Source organism: Phacochoerus africanus, chromosome 15, assembly GCF_016906955.1.
Source record: "Phacochoerus africanus isolate WHEZ1 chromosome 15, ROS_Pafr_v1, whole genome shotgun sequence".
In the NCBI taxonomy this organism is placed as follows: Eukaryota; Metazoa; Chordata; class Mammalia; order Artiodactyla; family Suidae; genus Phacochoerus; species Phacochoerus africanus.
The window spans coordinates 49,882,749-49,900,349 of NC_062558.1; the positions used below are offsets into that span (position 1 = coordinate 49,882,749).

Below are 17,601 nucleotides of genomic sequence, written 5' to 3' on the forward strand. Positions count from 1 at the left end.
CGTAGCTGTGGCACAGGTTCTTCCTGTGCCTGGGAACTTCCATATGTGGCAAGTGTGGCCAAAAAAACAGAAAAAAAAACATGTGGAAGTTCCCGGGCCAGATATTGAACCTGCGCCACAGCGGTGACCCAAACTGTTGCAGTGACCAGGCTGGATCCTTAGTCTCCTGCACCACAAGGAAACTCTTAAAAATTCTTAATTTTTGAACGAGGAGCCCCATGTTTATGTCTTGTGCTGAGCCCAATTCCCTTGGCTGGTCCTGTCAGAGGGGGAGTGTAGTAGGAGGTTGCCCCCGCCCCGGCCCAGGGTTCCCATCACACTGCGGTGCAGGCCAGTCCCCAACTCTGGAGGGACGGCCCTCAGCCCTCTGCTCCCTCCAGGCCTGGCTCCTGTCTCAGTGGGAAGGGTTGCCCCCTGACCACCCCCTCCCAGGATGCCTGTGGGCCCGGCCCTCCCTGGGCCTGGGTGAGGAAGGTCAGGGGCCCTGGACATGGGGTCACCTCCCCGGGGCACAAAGAGGCCAAGACAACTGTTCCATCTTTATTAGAAAAGCAACCAAAAAAGGACCCTCGCCGCCATGACCCAGGCAGAGCCTGTGGAGCGTGGCATGGCCACCTGGGCTGGGGGCGGGCACATGTACAAAGTCAACGCTTCATAAAAAGGAAGCAGCCTGCTGAGCTCACACGGCCTGTGGCTGGGCAGGTGGGGTGCGGGAGGCCCTCAGACGTCCATGTAGTCATCATCCTCATCTGTCTCACTCTCCAGCGAGGACTCTTGGCTCGACGTCTCCAGGACCTCCAGGGCTGGCTGGCACAGGCTCTCCTTCCTCACGTTGGCGGCCGACTGAGCAGACAGGATGGCCGACTGCACAGACCAGGCAGAGCATTGGTCAGTGGAAGCCCGGGCCTGCCCCCGCCCCGTGTCCCACCCAGGACCCTTGGTCACCTTCAGCTTCTGCTTGGTCTCCTCCGAGATGCTGCCTTTGGGCGAGAGCAGGGTAGGGGTGGGTGGCGTGACGGTGATCTCAGGGGGGAACTTGGTGGCAGCCGAGGGGATGACCAGCTTTGGCATGTTGGGCAGGAGTCGTGACTTGGCCCGGCCGGGCTCGGTTTTACCCAGGTGGCCCTCGGGTGGCTGGGCACTCCCACCACTGGGCACCTTGCAGCTGGAGCCTGTGGAGTGGACCCAGGGGGCTGAGCTGAGCTCGTGGCCCCTCCCCTGCTTGGGCCTGTCTTCCCACAGGATGACAGAGGCACCAAGAGGCCACTTCTTGCTGCGTCAGACCACAGTGCTCTCTCTCGGCTTTTTGGCCTGAGCTGGCTGGCAGGTTCCCAGGCCTCCTCCCATCCCTCTCGGCCCCTGACCACCTGGCTCTGCTCTGGGCTGCCCCCAGGAGCAGAGCGTTCACTGGGAGCCCAGGGTCAGGACCCCAGCAGCCCTGAGCCTTAGGGACAGCATGTGTGCGGGCACACATCAGCTCTGACTTCCCCATAACAGCCTGAAGGCACACATCCTACTGCTCGCTCCTGCCTCAGGGAGGATGCTGGAGCCCAGAGCCTTCCACTCAGCGCCCACCCCCCGCTCACGCTCCAGGGTGAGCCGGAGATGCGACGCGGCAGAGCTGGGTTGGCAGCCTGCGGGAGCTGAGAGTCTGGCTAGTGTCCACATTCCTCCGCAGCTCCATGGCTTTAAAAGGAGTGCAGCTTACTCAGGGCCCATGCCTGGCCCCCTGGGGCTGGCACAGAGCCCTGCTGTCCTGACTGGGGTCTGTGACAGGCCCCAGCCCAGAGAAGTCCCCGAGGGGCCTGGCTGGTTGGGGGGGCTGGTGGGAACGAGCTCTGACAGTGACATGGTTCCTAGTCGGATTTGTTTCTGCTGCGCCACAACAGGAACTCCCTGACTGTGACATGGACATCATAGACACAGACATGGATGTACCTCAGGCTCGGCCCAACCCAGCCACCCTCTGCCTGCCCATGACTCCTCCCACCCCACGGCCCCACCCCGCCCACTCTGGGCACAGGCACCCCTTCCTCTTGGCCAGGCAGCCTGGGCCTGGGCTCAGCAGTGCCCTAGCTAAGCCCCTCTGTGGACCAAGGGTGGAACAGGGGGCTCTCGGAGCCCTTCCCCTGCCCCAAGAAGCTCTCAGCTGGGCCGCCCCACCTGGCCCACCTCTCCCTGTCTCCATCACCACTGGGCTCCCCCCAGGCCCCGGAGGGAAGCAACCCCTGGGGCGGCTGGCCTTACCCTGGCTGCAGGTGGGCTCAGTGCCTGTCCGGGGTGTGGCCTCCGTTGGCCAGCAGTGTGGCTCCGCTGGGGGGCCCTCAGGTGCTGTCTTCACCTGTTCACTGCTCGGTGGCTCCTGGGGTGGGAAGCCCGTGCCCTCTGCCCCTCCTCCTGTCAGCTCTTCCTCTGTAGGGACAAAGAGTGGCTGTGGATGACCTGTTCCCCCACCTTGGGACTGGGCTCTCCACCTCTACCCATGGCTATGGACCAGCAGAGGTTCCCCTGGAGCAAACACACGGGTGGGGCCAGGCTGGCACCGGCAGGAAACCACTCAGTGGACACAATGTCAACCTGACACAGTGGGGGCCCCACCCGGCTCATGGGAGTGGCCATTAGAACCGAACAATCTAGCTAAGGACAGAGTAGATGGAACAGCAGTGGGCACAGCACCCCCCTGCCAGGCCACACATTCGGGAGCGAGGCAGGGCCGGGAATTGGCCTCAGTGGTGCCAGGCAGGCAGTCAGTCAGCACTGGTGCAGCCTGGCCTCCAGTCCCACACTCTCATTCTTCATGCTGCTGTCCTCATCCTTCTCATAGGACCCTGGACTCTCCCGCCACACTGGCCATGACCCCACCCCCCGCCACCCCCCCACTTTGCCTGGAGCAGCTGACACCAAGCCCTCCTTAGCCAGGCAGGAAACAAGATGTGCCTACTGCTTGTTGGCTCCAGCTCCTGAAGGACAGCAGCCTCCTTGCTGCATGGCCTCAGACCCTCCCTTCCTCAGTCTGACCAGCCAGCAGTGTCCCTGGGGCCCAGTCTCAGGATGCTACAGACAGGGACAAGCACCTCGGAGGCTCCTGCCCCACTGGCTCTAGGGTAGGATGCAGGTTACCATGCTGGGCAGGCACCCACAACACAGGCCCGCCCAGTCCCTCCATAGGTGGCAGTGCGTGGTACTGGTTCCCTGAGTACCTGGCCGAGTGACCTGGAGAGGCTGCTTGAGTGGGAGGGCAGGTAGCTTCCTTGCTGAGAGCAAGGACAGGGATGGGAAGTGGTGGACTGGCAGGAAGTGAATGGTGTCCTCAGAGGAACCAGGTACCAGTCTCCCTCCTGCCCCAAGGCATGGCCCACCCTCCCCAGGCCCTCCCTTCTTGGTGGGCTGCCAGAATGACAGACACTCGGGGCCTAGTGACCAGCAGAGATATGTGCAGAGGCGCTGCCCCAGCCAGGCAGTCTGTGAGAAGGACCACTCTGGGCCTGCTGGGGTGAGGCCTGGCCTGGGGGCTCAGTTTTCAGGAAAGAGCCATCAGGCCATCTCAGGCTCCCTCTGTGGAAGCAGCGGGCCAGGCTAGAATCCTGAGCCCCTGAGCCAACTCTCTCTGCTCCCCATGGCAGACTCACAGCCTTGCTGCTGGGTCCCCAAGGCCCAGTGTCCTAGAGGCCCCCAGGCCCTGGCTCTCAGCTTCTCCCTGGCTCCTCCACAGGCTTGGGGCCTGCCTGGTGGGTGGTACCCTGCAAGGGGAGGTAAGTTGTGCCCCAGCCCAGAGCGCCCACCCCCCATCCTTGGAGGCCTGACCACTTCAGTGAGAGGAACCTTTGCTTGCTTGTGGGCCAGGTGGCGTCTGCAGGAAACTGGGTCCCAGCCTGTAGTGTGCAGGAAGGCAGCGAGGGACCGTAGCAGGGGCTCTCCAGGGGAACACGTGGCAGTCTATGAAGGGGCACATGGGGAGAAACTGAGGCCTCCAGCCCACAGCCGGTGACAACCTTGAGGTCCCCAGTGGCCTGAGAACCTGCAGGTGACTGGACACCAGCCCAACACTCCTGAATCCCTGATCCTCAAGGGCCAAGAGTCAGGTGGGGGCGGAGCAGGACTGGGGGCGGAGCAGGACTGAGGGCAGCAGCTGGGTCTTTGGAGAGTGAGTGGTCGTAGACTGTCATCACTGCCACCACCTGGTGAAGTCGCCCCACCAAAACCCACTGTGGGGTGTGTCTGCTGTCGGCCGCACTGTTCTGAACCCTGGAGGGCTATTCCACTGTGTTTGGACACCCAGACCCTCAGTGACAGCAAAGGAAGTGACGGCAAGGTCACTGGGTGAAGCTGCACTCCCAGAGCCCCAGGGAGGTGGCTGTCTTGGGACCATGGCCAGCAGCACAGTGACTGGCTGGCCAAGGGTCCCTGCACTTCGCTGGCCCTCAGAGGAAACTGGGGACACATTGGGGAGAACGCCAGCCAGCCCTTGGGCTCCATTCAGACAGAGCAGCCTATGTGGGCTCCTGGTCAGAGCTGACCGGTCTGGCCCAAGCCGGGTATTCCTGTCAGGGGTAACAGTCCCCTGGTTCAGATGGGTCAGGAAATAATGGAGCGGAGCCTGCATGGCTGGCAGCAGCAGCCTACCTGTGGCCCTTTATGTGGCTAGCAGCTGGGCAGACAGGCAACCTGGCCTTGAGGAGGGGCAGGATGTGCTGGCAGGTAGGTGCCAGGCCCTGGCCCAGGTGGGTCCACAGAGCAGGGAAGGAGAGGTGGTGGGTAGGTGGGGGAGTCTTTGCCCACTGCCCTCTCACCCACTGGTCTCTGAGGCACCACCTCAGTGCCCCGCCCTGGAGACCTGCTGCCTGTCAGCTGTGCCCAGTGGCACCTGGGCTGAGAAAGAACTGGGGCTCTTCTGCCCACAGAGCCTCCAGCCCTACCCTTTACAAGCCAACAGGCCTGGCCCCACCCAAGTCCTGCCTGGCTTCCATTGGCCGCACCCCTGGGGGCACAATGGCCAAGTTGGTCTGCCCCACACCCTGGCAGGCACCTAGGAATGGCTCACACGCCCATGAGGTCCCGTGTGCACCTGGTCAGGATCCCTCTCCTCTCCTGAAACAGCCAGGTGGGTGCTTCTCGGGGATGGCCAAGCTGGAGAGTGCCCTGCTGCCCTGGCCCACACTCTCCCGAGGAAGCCCGGGGCAGGGCTGGCTGCTGGCAGGGGCCTGGGTCCCACTCTGGCCAAGCTGGGCATCACTGCCAGGTGGCGGGGATGGGACTCACCTGGGTCCAAGGAGGTGGCCTCGGGCCTGTGTAGCTGTGGGGGCCCAGGGTCCTCAGCCAGGTCTGGGGTAGAAGCTGACGCCGAGGGAGGACAAGTGATGACAGCCGAGGTGGTGGCTGGCACAGGACGAGGCTTGGTGTGGGCATCACTGGGCCGCTGGAGGGCATCTGTCGGCATGGGCTCGGAGGCCGTGAGGGCCACAGCCGCAGGGAAAAAGTTTTCTCGGCTGTCCTTGGGGTGCTTTGGGGTGGTGGGTGTGTCCCCTGCAGCCTGTGAGGACAAAGGGGAGGTGAAGAGGGCCAATTGGGCAGGCCTGAGCCCACACAACTCAGAACTCCTGTCTGGGCCCCTGACGCTGCCAAGGAGGCCCACAGGCCGTCCTCAGGATTCTGCATCCTTCCCGAGGAAGACACTGGGCCCTGCAGCGGTGGGGAAGACTTGACTTGGTGGTGGGTAGGTGGGTGAGTCCTGGGTGCCAGGGAGACTTGACTTGGTGGTGGGTAGGTGGGGGAGTCCTTGGTGCCAGGGAGGAAGAAGGTGTTGGCCGTGACCTGGGAACAGGATGGGGACTCCAGTTGGGAGGCTAGTTTTGGAGGGTCCCAAGGGTCACTGGGGGGAAGGTCCTGAGAGAGCGGGGTTGAAGAGACTGCAGTCCCAAAGCCCCACTGCCCAATGCTGCCCCCAGCACGGCCTCGGCTACCCTGAAGCACTCCTACCATGGGCCTTCCATGATCAGAGAGCTGGGCCCTTTGGGGTGTCCCTGTCTGGTCCACACCGTCTCCTTTGCTCCCAAAGCCCACCCCTGAGGTGGGTGTGACAGCCACATTTCTCCAAGGCTGCTGCAGGTGGGACAGGGGGATAGATGCACCCCAGCATCTGAGCCATCCCTGAGCCTACCCTTAACCCTGTCTCCTCTGACGTTGGTTCTGCTGGGGGTGACCCATCCTCCCATGGGGCCAGCACCTGGGAGGAGCCTGAACCTCCAGGAGGTGGGCAAAAGAGGACTGGGTCTCTTGGAGGCAGACACAGGAGGGAAAGAAAGGTGAGTGCTATATCCCTGCCCTTGAGGGAGCAAGACTCAACCACAGGTGACAGGACTGAGCCTCTAATTTTGTCCTGAGCACCCTCCAGGCGTGTGCCGGGCTGCCATAGCAACTGCGACAGCCTGTCAGCAAAATAGACAGGACATAAAAACGGGTGGGAGCAGTGGCTCAGAGCAGGCCTCCCCCAGTGCTGGCTGGTCCCAGCTTGGTGTTGGGTGCTGGTCATCTGTGGGCCTCATCTCCCCATCTAAGAAATGTGACCCCTCCCTGCCCTTGGCCCCTGTCAGCTCAGAACAGAGACCAGGCAAAGGGGGAAGGTGTCTGGGGGTTTCCTGTGCAGTGCTGTCATTTTCAGCACCTTAGAAGCCTTCTCTCTGGAGTGGTCACTGCTCCCCTGCCCCCACATCTGGGTCAGCAGAGGAGGCAGGGGTCGGGGGGAAACCTCAGAGCCTGAGCCCTGCTCTGGGGCCCCAGGCAGACACTGCCCCATGGAGCAGAGGCTGTGGTGAGGATCAGATGGCTGCACTGGGAACTCCAGCCACCTTGGCAATGACAGGGTAGTAGGGACCACCAGCAGGGCAGACCTCTCTCTCCAAGGATTCTGGCCCTCAGCTGGGGCTCTGGCCCACAGCCTGATAGGTGCAGGTTGCACCCTGGGCTTCTTCAGACCCAGAGCCCAGGTGGGATAGTGGCCCGATGCTGGACACTGAGGGCAGCTGCCAGTCAGCTGCTGTGGGACCAGGATGCTTCCCGGCTGCAGTTGGACACCCATGGCCTTGAGCTCCTGCCTCTGGATTCTCTCATGACGTTCTTCCCCCAGGGGCCCAAAGGAGGGCGAGGGCTGGGAAGGCCAAGCCTGCTGCTGGGGCATGGCGGGCAGACCACCCCTGGGGACAAAGAGGCCACACCTATTCAAAAGGTAAGTACCTGCCCTTTAACCCAGTGACCTGGCCCAGACTGCTCCCACCTTATGAAGGCTCCTGGACCACCTGTGGCTCGCCTGACCTGGGCCCTGGCCCATCCGCCCCACCCAAGGGTAGGCAGTCTCTCTGAACACAATGAGGGGTGGCGCCCTGCCCACCCCCTTCTGCTCCTATCAGCCTGCACGTCCCAGCTCCTACAGCACTTCCTGTCTCTGTGCAAAGGCTCAACCTTTCCAGGTGGGGTCGACTAGGTAAGGACCATCCTTCCCTTTTACAGAAAATGTACAGGGTAAGGGGACCTCAGTTCTCTCACACACACACACATTCTGCAGGGGCTGTGGTCTGCACCTGCTAAGGCCCCACCCACCATGTGACACTGCCCAACCCAGCTGGTGGTCAGGTGCTCCCAAAGGGCCTGAGGCTCAGGTGCCTCCTGCCCATCTTCCCTGGGCCCATGTGACTTCAGGGACAGTCCCAGCCTACAGCCTGGAGCTTGGGCGTGGGGTGTGCCCTCCACCATCAGGCTGGCACAGGCGGGTCATGCTTACCTGCCTCTGGGCGGCAGCCCCAAGGTGGACCTGACAAAACTTCACGGCCTGCTCCAGCGCAGCCTCCTCGTCCACCTGAGCAAGGAGATGCCCCAGGTCAGAGGGCTGGGCTGTGGTGGCCAGCCTCCGCCCAGCCCTGGTGTTCCAGGACAACTCCCAGGACCGGCACACCCCCACAGCCACCCCCCTCAGGACCCCAACCCTGAGCTGGGCTGGACAGGCCAAGTTCATGTCTGTGGCTGCTGCTGGGGTGGGGCAGAGGCTGGCAGGGCCTGAGACAGAACTGCCCCTCAAGGGGGAAGGAACATGGTGCCTTTTGGAATCTGGGTGGTGGGCAGGTCTGATGTGTGGGAATGAGGCGGGGAAGCCATGGGGCCCGCTCTGGATGCATAGCAGGCAGGGTGTGAGGTCAACAGGCTGGAGTGGGGAGAGGAAGCCTGGCCTCGTCACAGGGAATGGGGGCTTTTTTCTAGTTAATCAGCAACAATAACAAATAAAAGTGACTGCTAGATGCTGGTGAGGTTGTGATAAAAGAGCCATTCTCAGAAGTGAGAGAGCAAAGTGACACAATTTGAGAAGAATGTATGTATTGGGATGGCCACCCGTATGGGCCCGTCACACTGCAGGCTTCTCCCTGGGCAAACCACTCTAAACAGAGAAAAAGCCACGTGTCTAATGTGCTTTCATGAAAGAAAAAAATAGGAGGCAAACTGAGAAGGACAGCCGAGGCCCCTCACACTCTGCACTGTGGCCACTTCCTCAGGGCCTGGCTCCCTGTGCTGGACCTGAAGAGATTCCTGTAAAGTAGCTGCCTTTCCTCAAAGGATTAGTACAAACTTTTTAAAGCTTGTTATTTTTCTTCTTCTTCTTTTGTTTTTGTATACACTCTCCCAGTCTTACTGAGGTATAGATGACAAATAAACCATGACATATTTCAACTCATCTCATGTGCGTGATAGAAAAGCTCGGGTGTAGGGACTGAACAGCACTCCCAGGGGTGGGAAGGATGGACTCCAGATGCTCCCCCCAGGCCACCTGGCAGTGACCCCGCGTGGAACAGTGCCACCGGGCTCAGTGTGGCCACACACCTGCTTGATGAGCATGTAGGTCTCAGCCATGATCCTCTCAATGCGGCCCAGGTCGTAGGCCATGCCCTTCTGGCCCTGCTGCCACACACGGTAGGCATCCAACAGGAGCGTCTTGCCGGACTCTGTGTCCTCCAGAAGTTTCCTCTTGCGGCTGGGTCGTGGTGGTGCCTCCTCGGGGTGGCTGCCCACCCTGGGTCTGGGGGCAGTGGCGGTGGGGGCGGTGGCTGGTGGGGCTGGGCCAGGTGGGCCAGGCTGCTGCCGGGTGCTGATGCTCAGCTCCTCCAGAGACAGCTCTGCAGGCCGGCTCTCTGGGCCCCGGTCCCTAAGAGGTCGGCCTGGCTGCAGGGGTGGTACCCGCTCTGAGTCTGAGCAGCGGGCAGCAGCTTCCCCTGTGTCCATGGGCTCTGTGGGCCCTGCCTGGGGGTTCTCCCTGTCCATCCGCTCCCCGCCCTGGTCTGTGCCCTCTCCTGCATCCATAGCCACAGGCCGGTGGGTGAGGGGGCCTGCTTTGCCTCCGGGCTCAGTCCCTGGCCCTGAGCCATCTGCCAGAGGGGGCTTCTTGGGGTGGGGGAGGCCCTCCTGTCCATCCTCAGGACTGGCCTTATGGGAGACATCAGTGGTCATCCTGGCTCCGGAGAGGCCACAGGCCTTGGGCCCTGGGCGTTCTGACCCCTAGGAGGAAACCAACGGTAAGCTTCAGTGTCTGCTCTTTCCATTGTAATGAAACACCCTGGGCACCAGGTAGGCCCACCCTGGGCCTCTCCCCTCAAGACAGCTGGCTGGGCCACGGTGGCTGCCTGGGAAGGCCCTCTCTGCTCTGGAACACAGGCCTCAGAGGGTGCTGATGGATCCCAGAGGCAGTGCTGCCCCTAAGGACCAGCTGGTCTGCAGTAGATGGCCTCCTCTACCTGTCAGGGCCACCAATGCTCACCGTGAGGCCAAGTCCTCATGCTCTAGGCTCTCGTGTGTCCTAATGCAGAGGCCAGGGCGGGGTCTCAGGGGTCCCCTTGAGAAACCTGCACCACTGCCCAGCCAGTCCTACTGGGCAGGGGCGCTATAACCAGATAGCCTAGCTTAGGTTCAGGGGCCCCGCCTGCTTGGCTGGTGACCTGACCCCTGGGCCTCACAGTGCTCAGTACCCTGGAGCTGGCAGAAGTGAGGGTGCGGGGCTGTTGCTTCACCACTTGCTCCGTCGTGAGAGATGCAGTCTTTTGAGTTGGTTCTACCAGGTGGGATGGCCTCAGAAGCATCACCACTGTCCTCACTGGCCACAAAGCCCACAAGGTGCCTGCGAGGTCCTTCTCGTGCCAACCTTCCCACTTGGGGGGCAGGTGCATGCTGGTCACAGGGGGGTATGGGGACCTGCCCAGAGAAGTGGTGGGGGGGTGCATACCTCCGCAAGCTCGCTCAGTGTGTCCTCCAGCACCTTCACTGTGAGGATGAAGGCCCGTTGTGCCAGGACCTGGCGGTCAGCATCTCGCAGATACTTCCTGTAGGCACAGGGGGGTGGCCAGAGGAGACAGCAGAGCGTCAGGGCCACAGAGAACTGTGGCCCATGCCCCTCCCTGATGGCCCCTCAGCATCCCACCCGTCCCACCTGCCTGGGGCCTGCTTCCCAGAAGCCTTACCTAAGCCTCCTTCCTCCCATCCAAGTACTAACCAGGCCTGACCCTGCTTAGCTTCTGAGATCAGAAGAGATCGGGCACGTTCAGGGGGGTATGGCTGTAGACCCTAAGCCTCCTGCCTCCACACTCAGCACAGTATCTGGGCCCTCCGCTAGCCGTGATCCCAGAGGCAGGGTGGGTGGGCCAGGCTCAGTGAAGCTCAGGCCCCAGGCCCCAGCTGAAGGCTCCCGGCACAGCACAGGCAAGTGAGACAGTGAAAAGGTGAGGAGGTGCAGGCACGGTGCTGGCAGCAGGCCTCAGAACTGGGCCAGGCCCCGTCTGAGCTGTGGCTCAAGTGGAAGCTGTCCCTAGGTCCTATCTGTCCTAGCCTTTCTGGCAAAGATCACTGGTTACCTCTGAGGCCCAGGCTCATTATCACTGGCCTTCACCGGGGGACCCTGGCTGTTTGGACACTGGTGGTCCCCACAAGCTGACAGCATCCCAGAGCCCCGAGCTGGGGGAAGCAGGAGGAAAGGAAGGGCTGGCTCAGTGAGTCTCAATGGGGAAGTCAAACCCATGGGCAGAGTCTGTGAGCCCTGAGGAATCTGAGATCCTAGATAGCAGGACAGAGAGGGTCACAGGGAGAAGAACCGAGCTGGGCTCCCCATGAGGATGGCGCGCATGCTTGCACTTGGACCCACAGCAGCACCACCTCCTAAGCTGATGACATGTCAGGCTGGGCCCATGGGCTGGGTGGCTGCACTCACTTGCCCTGGTCTGGGGTCCGCTGCAGCATGGAGGACACCTTCAGCAGGGTGCTATGGTCCCGGAGCTGGGCCAGCACCTTGAGCAGCAGCACAATGGAGCGGTTCATGTGCCAGGCGAAGCTGCCCGGCCGGTCAATCTCATCCACGGGGATCCGCCAGATGCCCTGTGGGGTGGACGGGGTAGCGTGAGAGCAGGGTCCCTGCCACTGAACCTGTCCCATGTGTGTGGGACGGCAAGGATGCGCGCATGGTTCTGCACCCCTCCTCTCTCCAAAGGCCGCATTGCACATGTTTACTCGGTTAGCTCCCAGAAGCACACAGGCCATGCCTAATCAAATGCCAGGCCTGGGGGAAGCCAGGGCCCACGTGTCTCTGCACAGGTGCTGACCTGGCATGGGACCAGGTCCTGGGGGGAACTGCTGGGTCAAAAGGGGCCACAGTGAGCTGTGGCAGCTGTTGCAGGCCAGATAGCCCCAAGCTGGCCCTGCACCCCCTTCAGCAGTGCCCAGAGACTGGCCAGCTGGCTGAAAACACCTGTAGTTCCCTGGGATGCCAGGTTCCCTCAACACACCTCTGTCCGGCACTTTGTTCTGGTCAGGACCCCCTCCACACATTCTACCCATTCAACTCCACCATCTGATGGCTGAGCTGGGGCAGGACCGGCTCTGGGGAGCCCTACCACCATCTTCCCCAGGCCGTGCTTAGCCTGCTGCTGCACTGGGCACCCTGCCCATCTCAAGCCCCAAGGTCTGGTTCCCTCCGGTGTCCCCACACCAGCCATGCTGAGAGAAGGAAAGACCAGTGAAAAGAAGCTCACACTCTGAGCTGGCCTGAGGCTGCAGTGCTGTGTCTCCATGTCAAGCCCCCCTGGGCCCTGGCAGGCAACATCCTAGAGAAGTTCTTGCCCAGAATGGATGGGCCTCCACCATGCAGGCACTGCTTCTCTCGGCCCACAGCCACTCAGGCTGGAGAGGAGCTCAGGGCCCTCAGGTCCGAGTCCCACAGCCTCCACTGTCACGGGGCTCACGCTGCACATGGAGGGCCCACTGTGGGCTGGGCCACTGTGTGGAGGCCGGCAGCCCCTCCAATCCTGCAGGGCCAAGCAAGCACCAGCTATGCCCTGTCTGAGAGCCCTGAAACTAGGGCCCAAGGCCACCGCTCCTCCGGCACTAACACCGACGCCACATCTTCCAGTCCCATAGGTGTGGCTTCTGCAGCAGTTTGGGGAAAACCACCACTGGAGAGGACAAGGGATGGCCAATGTGACCCAGGTCCCCGACCCCAGGTGACAGCAGTGTCCGGGAAGGTACCATCTCTGTCATCTGCTAGGCTCAACAGCATAAGATGAAGGGCTTGGCCCCCCAAAGCACTACAGGCATCACCGTGGTCCCTACCACAGTACACACAGGGATAGCAACAGTAATGCAGAGCATTTACCTATCTTCTTTTCCCCTTGGGAAGCAGGGGTGCCAAAATGAGCTGTAGTGTGTGCTGAGAAACTCCCTTGAGAATGCAGCACTCCTCTCCCGGCACCAGGTGGGCCAGCCTGGGACTGTGGGGGTGCCTGACACTGCCAGCCTGCCAGGAATCGCCAGTGAAGACACTTACTGGATGACACCAAGGGGTCTTCCTGCCACCTTCCCCCATCACACGAAGGCACTGCCCACCTGCTCATCTCACCCACTGGGACCACCCACCCTGCCCTTCCTGCAGCCTCTTCCTGCATCCCAGGGGGCTGCTCCCAGCCGGGCACTGACTGGTGTGTCAATCACACAATCATGTATACTTCTAAGCACATGGCTGGCTGCACCTGCTTGCCAAGTAAGTGGGAAGCAGAGACCAGCGATGGGCAGTCTGCCCCAGCCACACTGCTGGAGAGCAGCCCACCTAGCCATCCCACCACAGCGGAAGACTGAGCCTGCTAGCAAGCCCCTCCTTGGGCAGGGCTGAGTCGCAGCCCCTAGGACAGATCCAGTTTGCATCACAAACTTGGAGGTTTGGCTTGGATCTTTTCACACCAAACTCCCTCTAATTGCTTTCCTGTGTGGACTGGTATTCACAGGTGTGATGTATCCTCTTACTGCAGAATGAATGGAAGGCAGACAAGTCCGGCAGGGTCCAGAGGAAATCAGAAGGGAACCAGCTACTCTAAGCCCTGGGGAGGTGCTTGCACGGCCGGCCTAAGGGTGCAGAGCCACAAGCTGGCAGGTGGCAGGCCAGCCAGCAACTCTACCTCTGTCCCCAGTGGGCAGGGTAGTACCACCCCAGCACATCCCCCCCACCCCCAAGAGCTCAGAGCAGGAAGTCAACACCACCCTCCACTGCCCCTCTGGAGAGCTCTGAAGCCCAAGTGAACAGGAGCCACACACGGGAGGAAAGGGCACAGCCACATCCCACCCACAGCTGCAGAGGATCCTGTGCAGGTCCCTAGCCCATGGGAGCAGCCCTCAGCTCCTGGCTGGCAGCGGAGGTCACCGAGCCAGACTACGACCACGTGAATAATTCATGGAGCCCAGACTCTGGTCCAAGCACTTAATACAAGTTACCAAATGTCCCCTGCCGCCCTGAGAGCCGGGCATCTTCAGATTGCTCTTGAGGAAACCCAGCTTTAGCAGCTGAGCCCCCAGTGGGGTGGGAGTCCCTGGGAGCTAGTTAAGCTGTTTCCAAGGGAGCTGAAGCTGGGTCAGTGGCATGCCGGTGTGCTGCTGGGCCAGCCTGTGCCATTGCCCATCAATGTGCCATCCACTTACAGGGGGACTGGGAAGCAGGGCTGTGAGGTCACTGCAGTCTGGGCAAGTGGCTCCCCAGGGAGGGGACAGACAGCAGATACCTCCGCTGGCCTAGGTACTGCGCCTGGCTGTGAGCTCCATGGCACTCAATGTCTCCAGTAGACTGTGGTCTGGGGAGAGCTGCTTCCTGGAGGGACAGACGCTCCCCATCCCCAGACTCCCAATTGGCTGGCCAGTCCCTGACTCCCCTAGTTACTCAGCCCTCAGCCAGGGCCCTGGAAGGCCTGCTGGGAAAGGATGGGGCAGCACCCCCAGGCCTCAGCATCAGTCTCTGGGCCCTGCTGTGGGAGTGTCCCAGTCTTTCCAGAGTCCTAGGCCCCTCTCGCTGTCTCCTGCTGCCCCACCCTCAGGACTTGGATTGGCCCTTTCCCCACTCTGCTGTCTCTGGTCATGCCCATCAAGGCATTAGGCCTGGCTCACACAGCAGGGCAGAGAAGCCAGCACCCCTGGGAGCACTCAGAAAAGCCACAAAGGAGCCAGGCCTGGGTGCCCCATGGAGAAAGCGAGCAGGGAAGGGCAGCGGGGGCCCGAAGCTCTCTGGGGGAAGCTACAGAAGCAGGCAGCTGGGCAGGTGACCTAGAAGGGCCTGTGTCTGCTTGGGGCACCCACACCTGTAGCATACAGAAGTTCACAGGCGAGGGTCAAATTGGAGCTACAGCTGTCGGCCTACACCACAGCTATGGCAACTCAGGATCCAAGCTGTGTCTGAGACCTACACCCCAACTTACGGCAACGCCGGATCCTTAACTCACTGAGCAAGGCCAGGGATCAAACCCCCCTCCTCATGGATATTAGGTTCATAAACTGCTGAGCCACAATGGGAACGCCTTTTTATCTTAATTTTTAACTTAATAACAGAGCACATATATTTTCTTCCAACATCAAAAGCTCCCTATCACTTACAACAATGCCATCACATCACTACGCACATGTACCCTAATCCAGTCCCTTCCTGGCGGGCATTTGGGGCTGAATCTTCAGGATCTTTAGGAAGAATACCAGCTGAATAGCACTCTCCACTGAGCCTCTCTCCCTCTTCTAGGGATGGACCCCCTCCCCTCAGCAGAGGTGTTCCTCACATAGCAGCAGGTGCTGTCTGGGAAGCAAGGCCTAGTGCCTGACCTAAGACGGCAGGGAGCACTCTATCCTCCTCAGTCCTCCCGGCACCAATGGGTCCTGCACCCACAGTGTGACAGGTGATCAAGGCCTCCCTCACTGCTCAGCCCAACATCCCCGTTCATGGTGAACACCATGCTTCAAGCATCCGAGGGAGAGCCTGCTTCCTGGGCAGAGGGAATCCTGCAGCCCCTTTTGGCACAAGTGTAGTGGTGACTCAGCGCTCCAAGCAGGCGAGGGCGGAGAGTCTGCTGGCATCCCAATCCTAGGACGGGGAGCTGAGGGCCGGCTGCCTTGCAGGCAGCTGGGGCTGGAAACCCTTGGCAGAGATGCAGGAGACCAGGGTCCTCTTTCTCCCAGAGAAGCCTAAAAACTCTCTGTTTCCAAGACAACCCTGGAGCTCCCAACCCCAAGCCAAGCAAGGAGTGGGTCCGTCTGTGGACTGTGAGGCCCTGAGTTCAGGAGCAGCATTGGGGAGAAGAGCAGCACCCTCCACAGTCTTGGGAAGACAGATGCTACCCATAAACCCACACAAACCTCCCAAAGAGGGAGACCAATTGGAGAGGGGTGGGGAAGGGTGTGTAGAGCTGTGCCTGGTGCCCCTGAGTCCCAGGGCCAATGGCACTCACAAGGGCCTTCCCAGCTTCTCCAGCACATGACCCCACTTGCACCTCCCCTGGAGGGACTGGTTCCAGGGCACACAGCCAGCAGGGAGCTGGGACAACACCAGAACTCTGCCTACCCAGCTCTCCCTCCTCCCCTCTGCCTGCCCCCAAGTAAGGGGGCATCCCCCCTCCTATAGCTCGCCCATGGCTCCATTTCCTCCTGGAACTGCCCTGGGTAAGTCTGGAGGCCTTCGGGGCCAGGAGCAAGTTTTCACGTTGCCAACTCCCATACCTCCCGATGTCGCGCAGAGCTAAAAGCCCTGCACCTCCCACAGCAATGAGAGACACTGTCCTGCTCCAGGCCTTAGGTTAAGGGCGCGCCAGGGGCGGCAAGTTAAACACCCCTGGGTGCAGGAAGTCAGTCCTGCAGCTTCCACTGCAAACCCATCAGGGGCGCCTCTCTGGCCGCAGGGTTGTGCAGGGGCCGCCAGGGGCGCCCTTGCCCTGCCCCCAGGAGCGGTCCAAGCTGGGCCGCGGAGGGCAAGGGATTCCCCGCACCATGCACAGGTAATGAATCCCCAGCCAGGCAGGGGCTGGGGAAGCCAACAATTTCCCTGCAGCCAGCGCCCGCGGTTTTCCAGCCTCCGCTGCCAAATGAAACGTCGCACACCGGGTCCCCAGAACTGCCAGGCTGTCCGTCCCCTCCCCCCCCCCCCCAAGAGAAAAGCAGAAATAACAAACTAAGTGCGCGTAGGGAGCCCACCCGACCACTCTACCGCGGCCCCCGGCGCCCAGCCCCTCTGCCCCTCTCTCCACTCTGCGACGGGGCAAGGTCCGGCCCAGCTCCGGGCAGAGCAGGCCCGGCGCTCGCCAAGCCCTGGCACCCTCTTCCCGCCCCCGCACGGCAGCTATTTATAGCTGGGGAAGCACCGCGCGGGCCGCCGCTGCCCACCCGCCGGCCGGCTCACCATCCCCGGGAGCGGCCCGCGCAGCTCCCGGTCCGCACCACCCGCCGCCAACTTGCTGGCTCGGCTCGGCGAGTGGCTTTCGCTTTCGCGCGCCCACTCGCGGCGCCGGCGGGTCGGCGAGGCTCGCCTGGGGCTCGCCGGCGGGCTTCTCTCGGGCCCCGCCCGCCCCTGCGCGCCGCCCACCTGGCGCTATGCGGGCGCCGCCAGGGGCAGGGGGCGTCGCGGCCCAGCAGCCGCCGACTTCCTCCGCCAGGCGCCCGAGAAACCGCGGCCCGCGGGCTTCCTGCTGCGCCAGGCGGGCCGGGGGCCGGGCGGGGGGCGGCTGTCGAGCCGGCCCAGAGGACTGAGCAAAGCTCGAAGAGCGGCGAGACGGCCGAGCGGAGAGAGGGAGGGTCGCAGCTCCGGCCCCGGGCAAGTTCCTACCCGCCGGCTACGCCGTGGCATCTGTGCACGGAGCTAGGGCGGGCGCCGGGCCATGGCGCGGAGGCTCGCTCGCTCGCTCACGGCGGGCCAGGGCGGGGCGGCAGGGCCGGACGGGGCGCGGGCGCTAGCTCGCTGCTTAGCCTGGAAGCGGGCCCAGCAGCATAACTGACTTTGCCGGCCAATCCTCGCGGGTTCCGGGCCGGACCGCCCGCGCGGCGGTGGTACCTGGGGGCACAGCCCTCACTGCGGACAGCCGTGGGACCGGGGCATGAAGGGGCGTCCAGGAGTGCAGAGGACAGGGCGCCAGCAGGGCTGTCGTCCCCCTGCACGCGTTTCCAGCCTCCTGGAGTGGTGTCCCAGGGCTCTCTGCCGGGCAGAGGTGTGGATGAGTGGGGCCTTGCCGATCCAGAGGGGCTGTGGGAGCTGACGACTTTCCCCGTACCATCCTTAGCGGGGAGGGCAGGGAA

General features: G+C 62.2%; 1 protein-coding gene across 12 annotated transcripts in view; it reads right to left on the reverse strand.

Annotated features, from left to right (window-relative positions):
- Positions 1-527: 527 nt before the first annotated feature.
- The window catches only part of CABIN1 (calcineurin binding protein 1), a 101,995-nt gene continuing 84,921 nt past the window's right edge, over positions 528-17,601 (reverse strand). For 11 of the 12 annotated variants that reach the window (XM_047761907.1, XM_047761905.1, XM_047761906.1 and 8 more), the window contains 8 exons: positions 11,234-11,397; positions 10,256-10,352; positions 8,863-9,534; positions 7,775-7,849; positions 5,260-5,530; positions 2,248-2,412; positions 946-1,172; positions 528-864 (listed from right to left, as the gene is read on the reverse strand). In XM_047761907.1, coding sequence (XP_047617863.1) covers positions 721-864; positions 946-1,172; positions 2,248-2,412; positions 5,260-5,530; positions 7,775-7,849; positions 8,863-9,534; positions 10,256-10,352; positions 11,234-11,397 — 1,815 coding nt within the window. In that variant the 3' untranslated portion in view covers positions 528-720. Of the gene's footprint in view, positions 865-945; positions 1,173-2,247; positions 2,413-2,881; positions 3,937-5,259; positions 5,531-7,774; positions 7,850-8,862; positions 9,535-10,255; positions 10,353-11,233; positions 11,398-17,601 lie in introns of those variants that run through there. The other variant, XM_047761908.1, reaches the window with a different exon arrangement.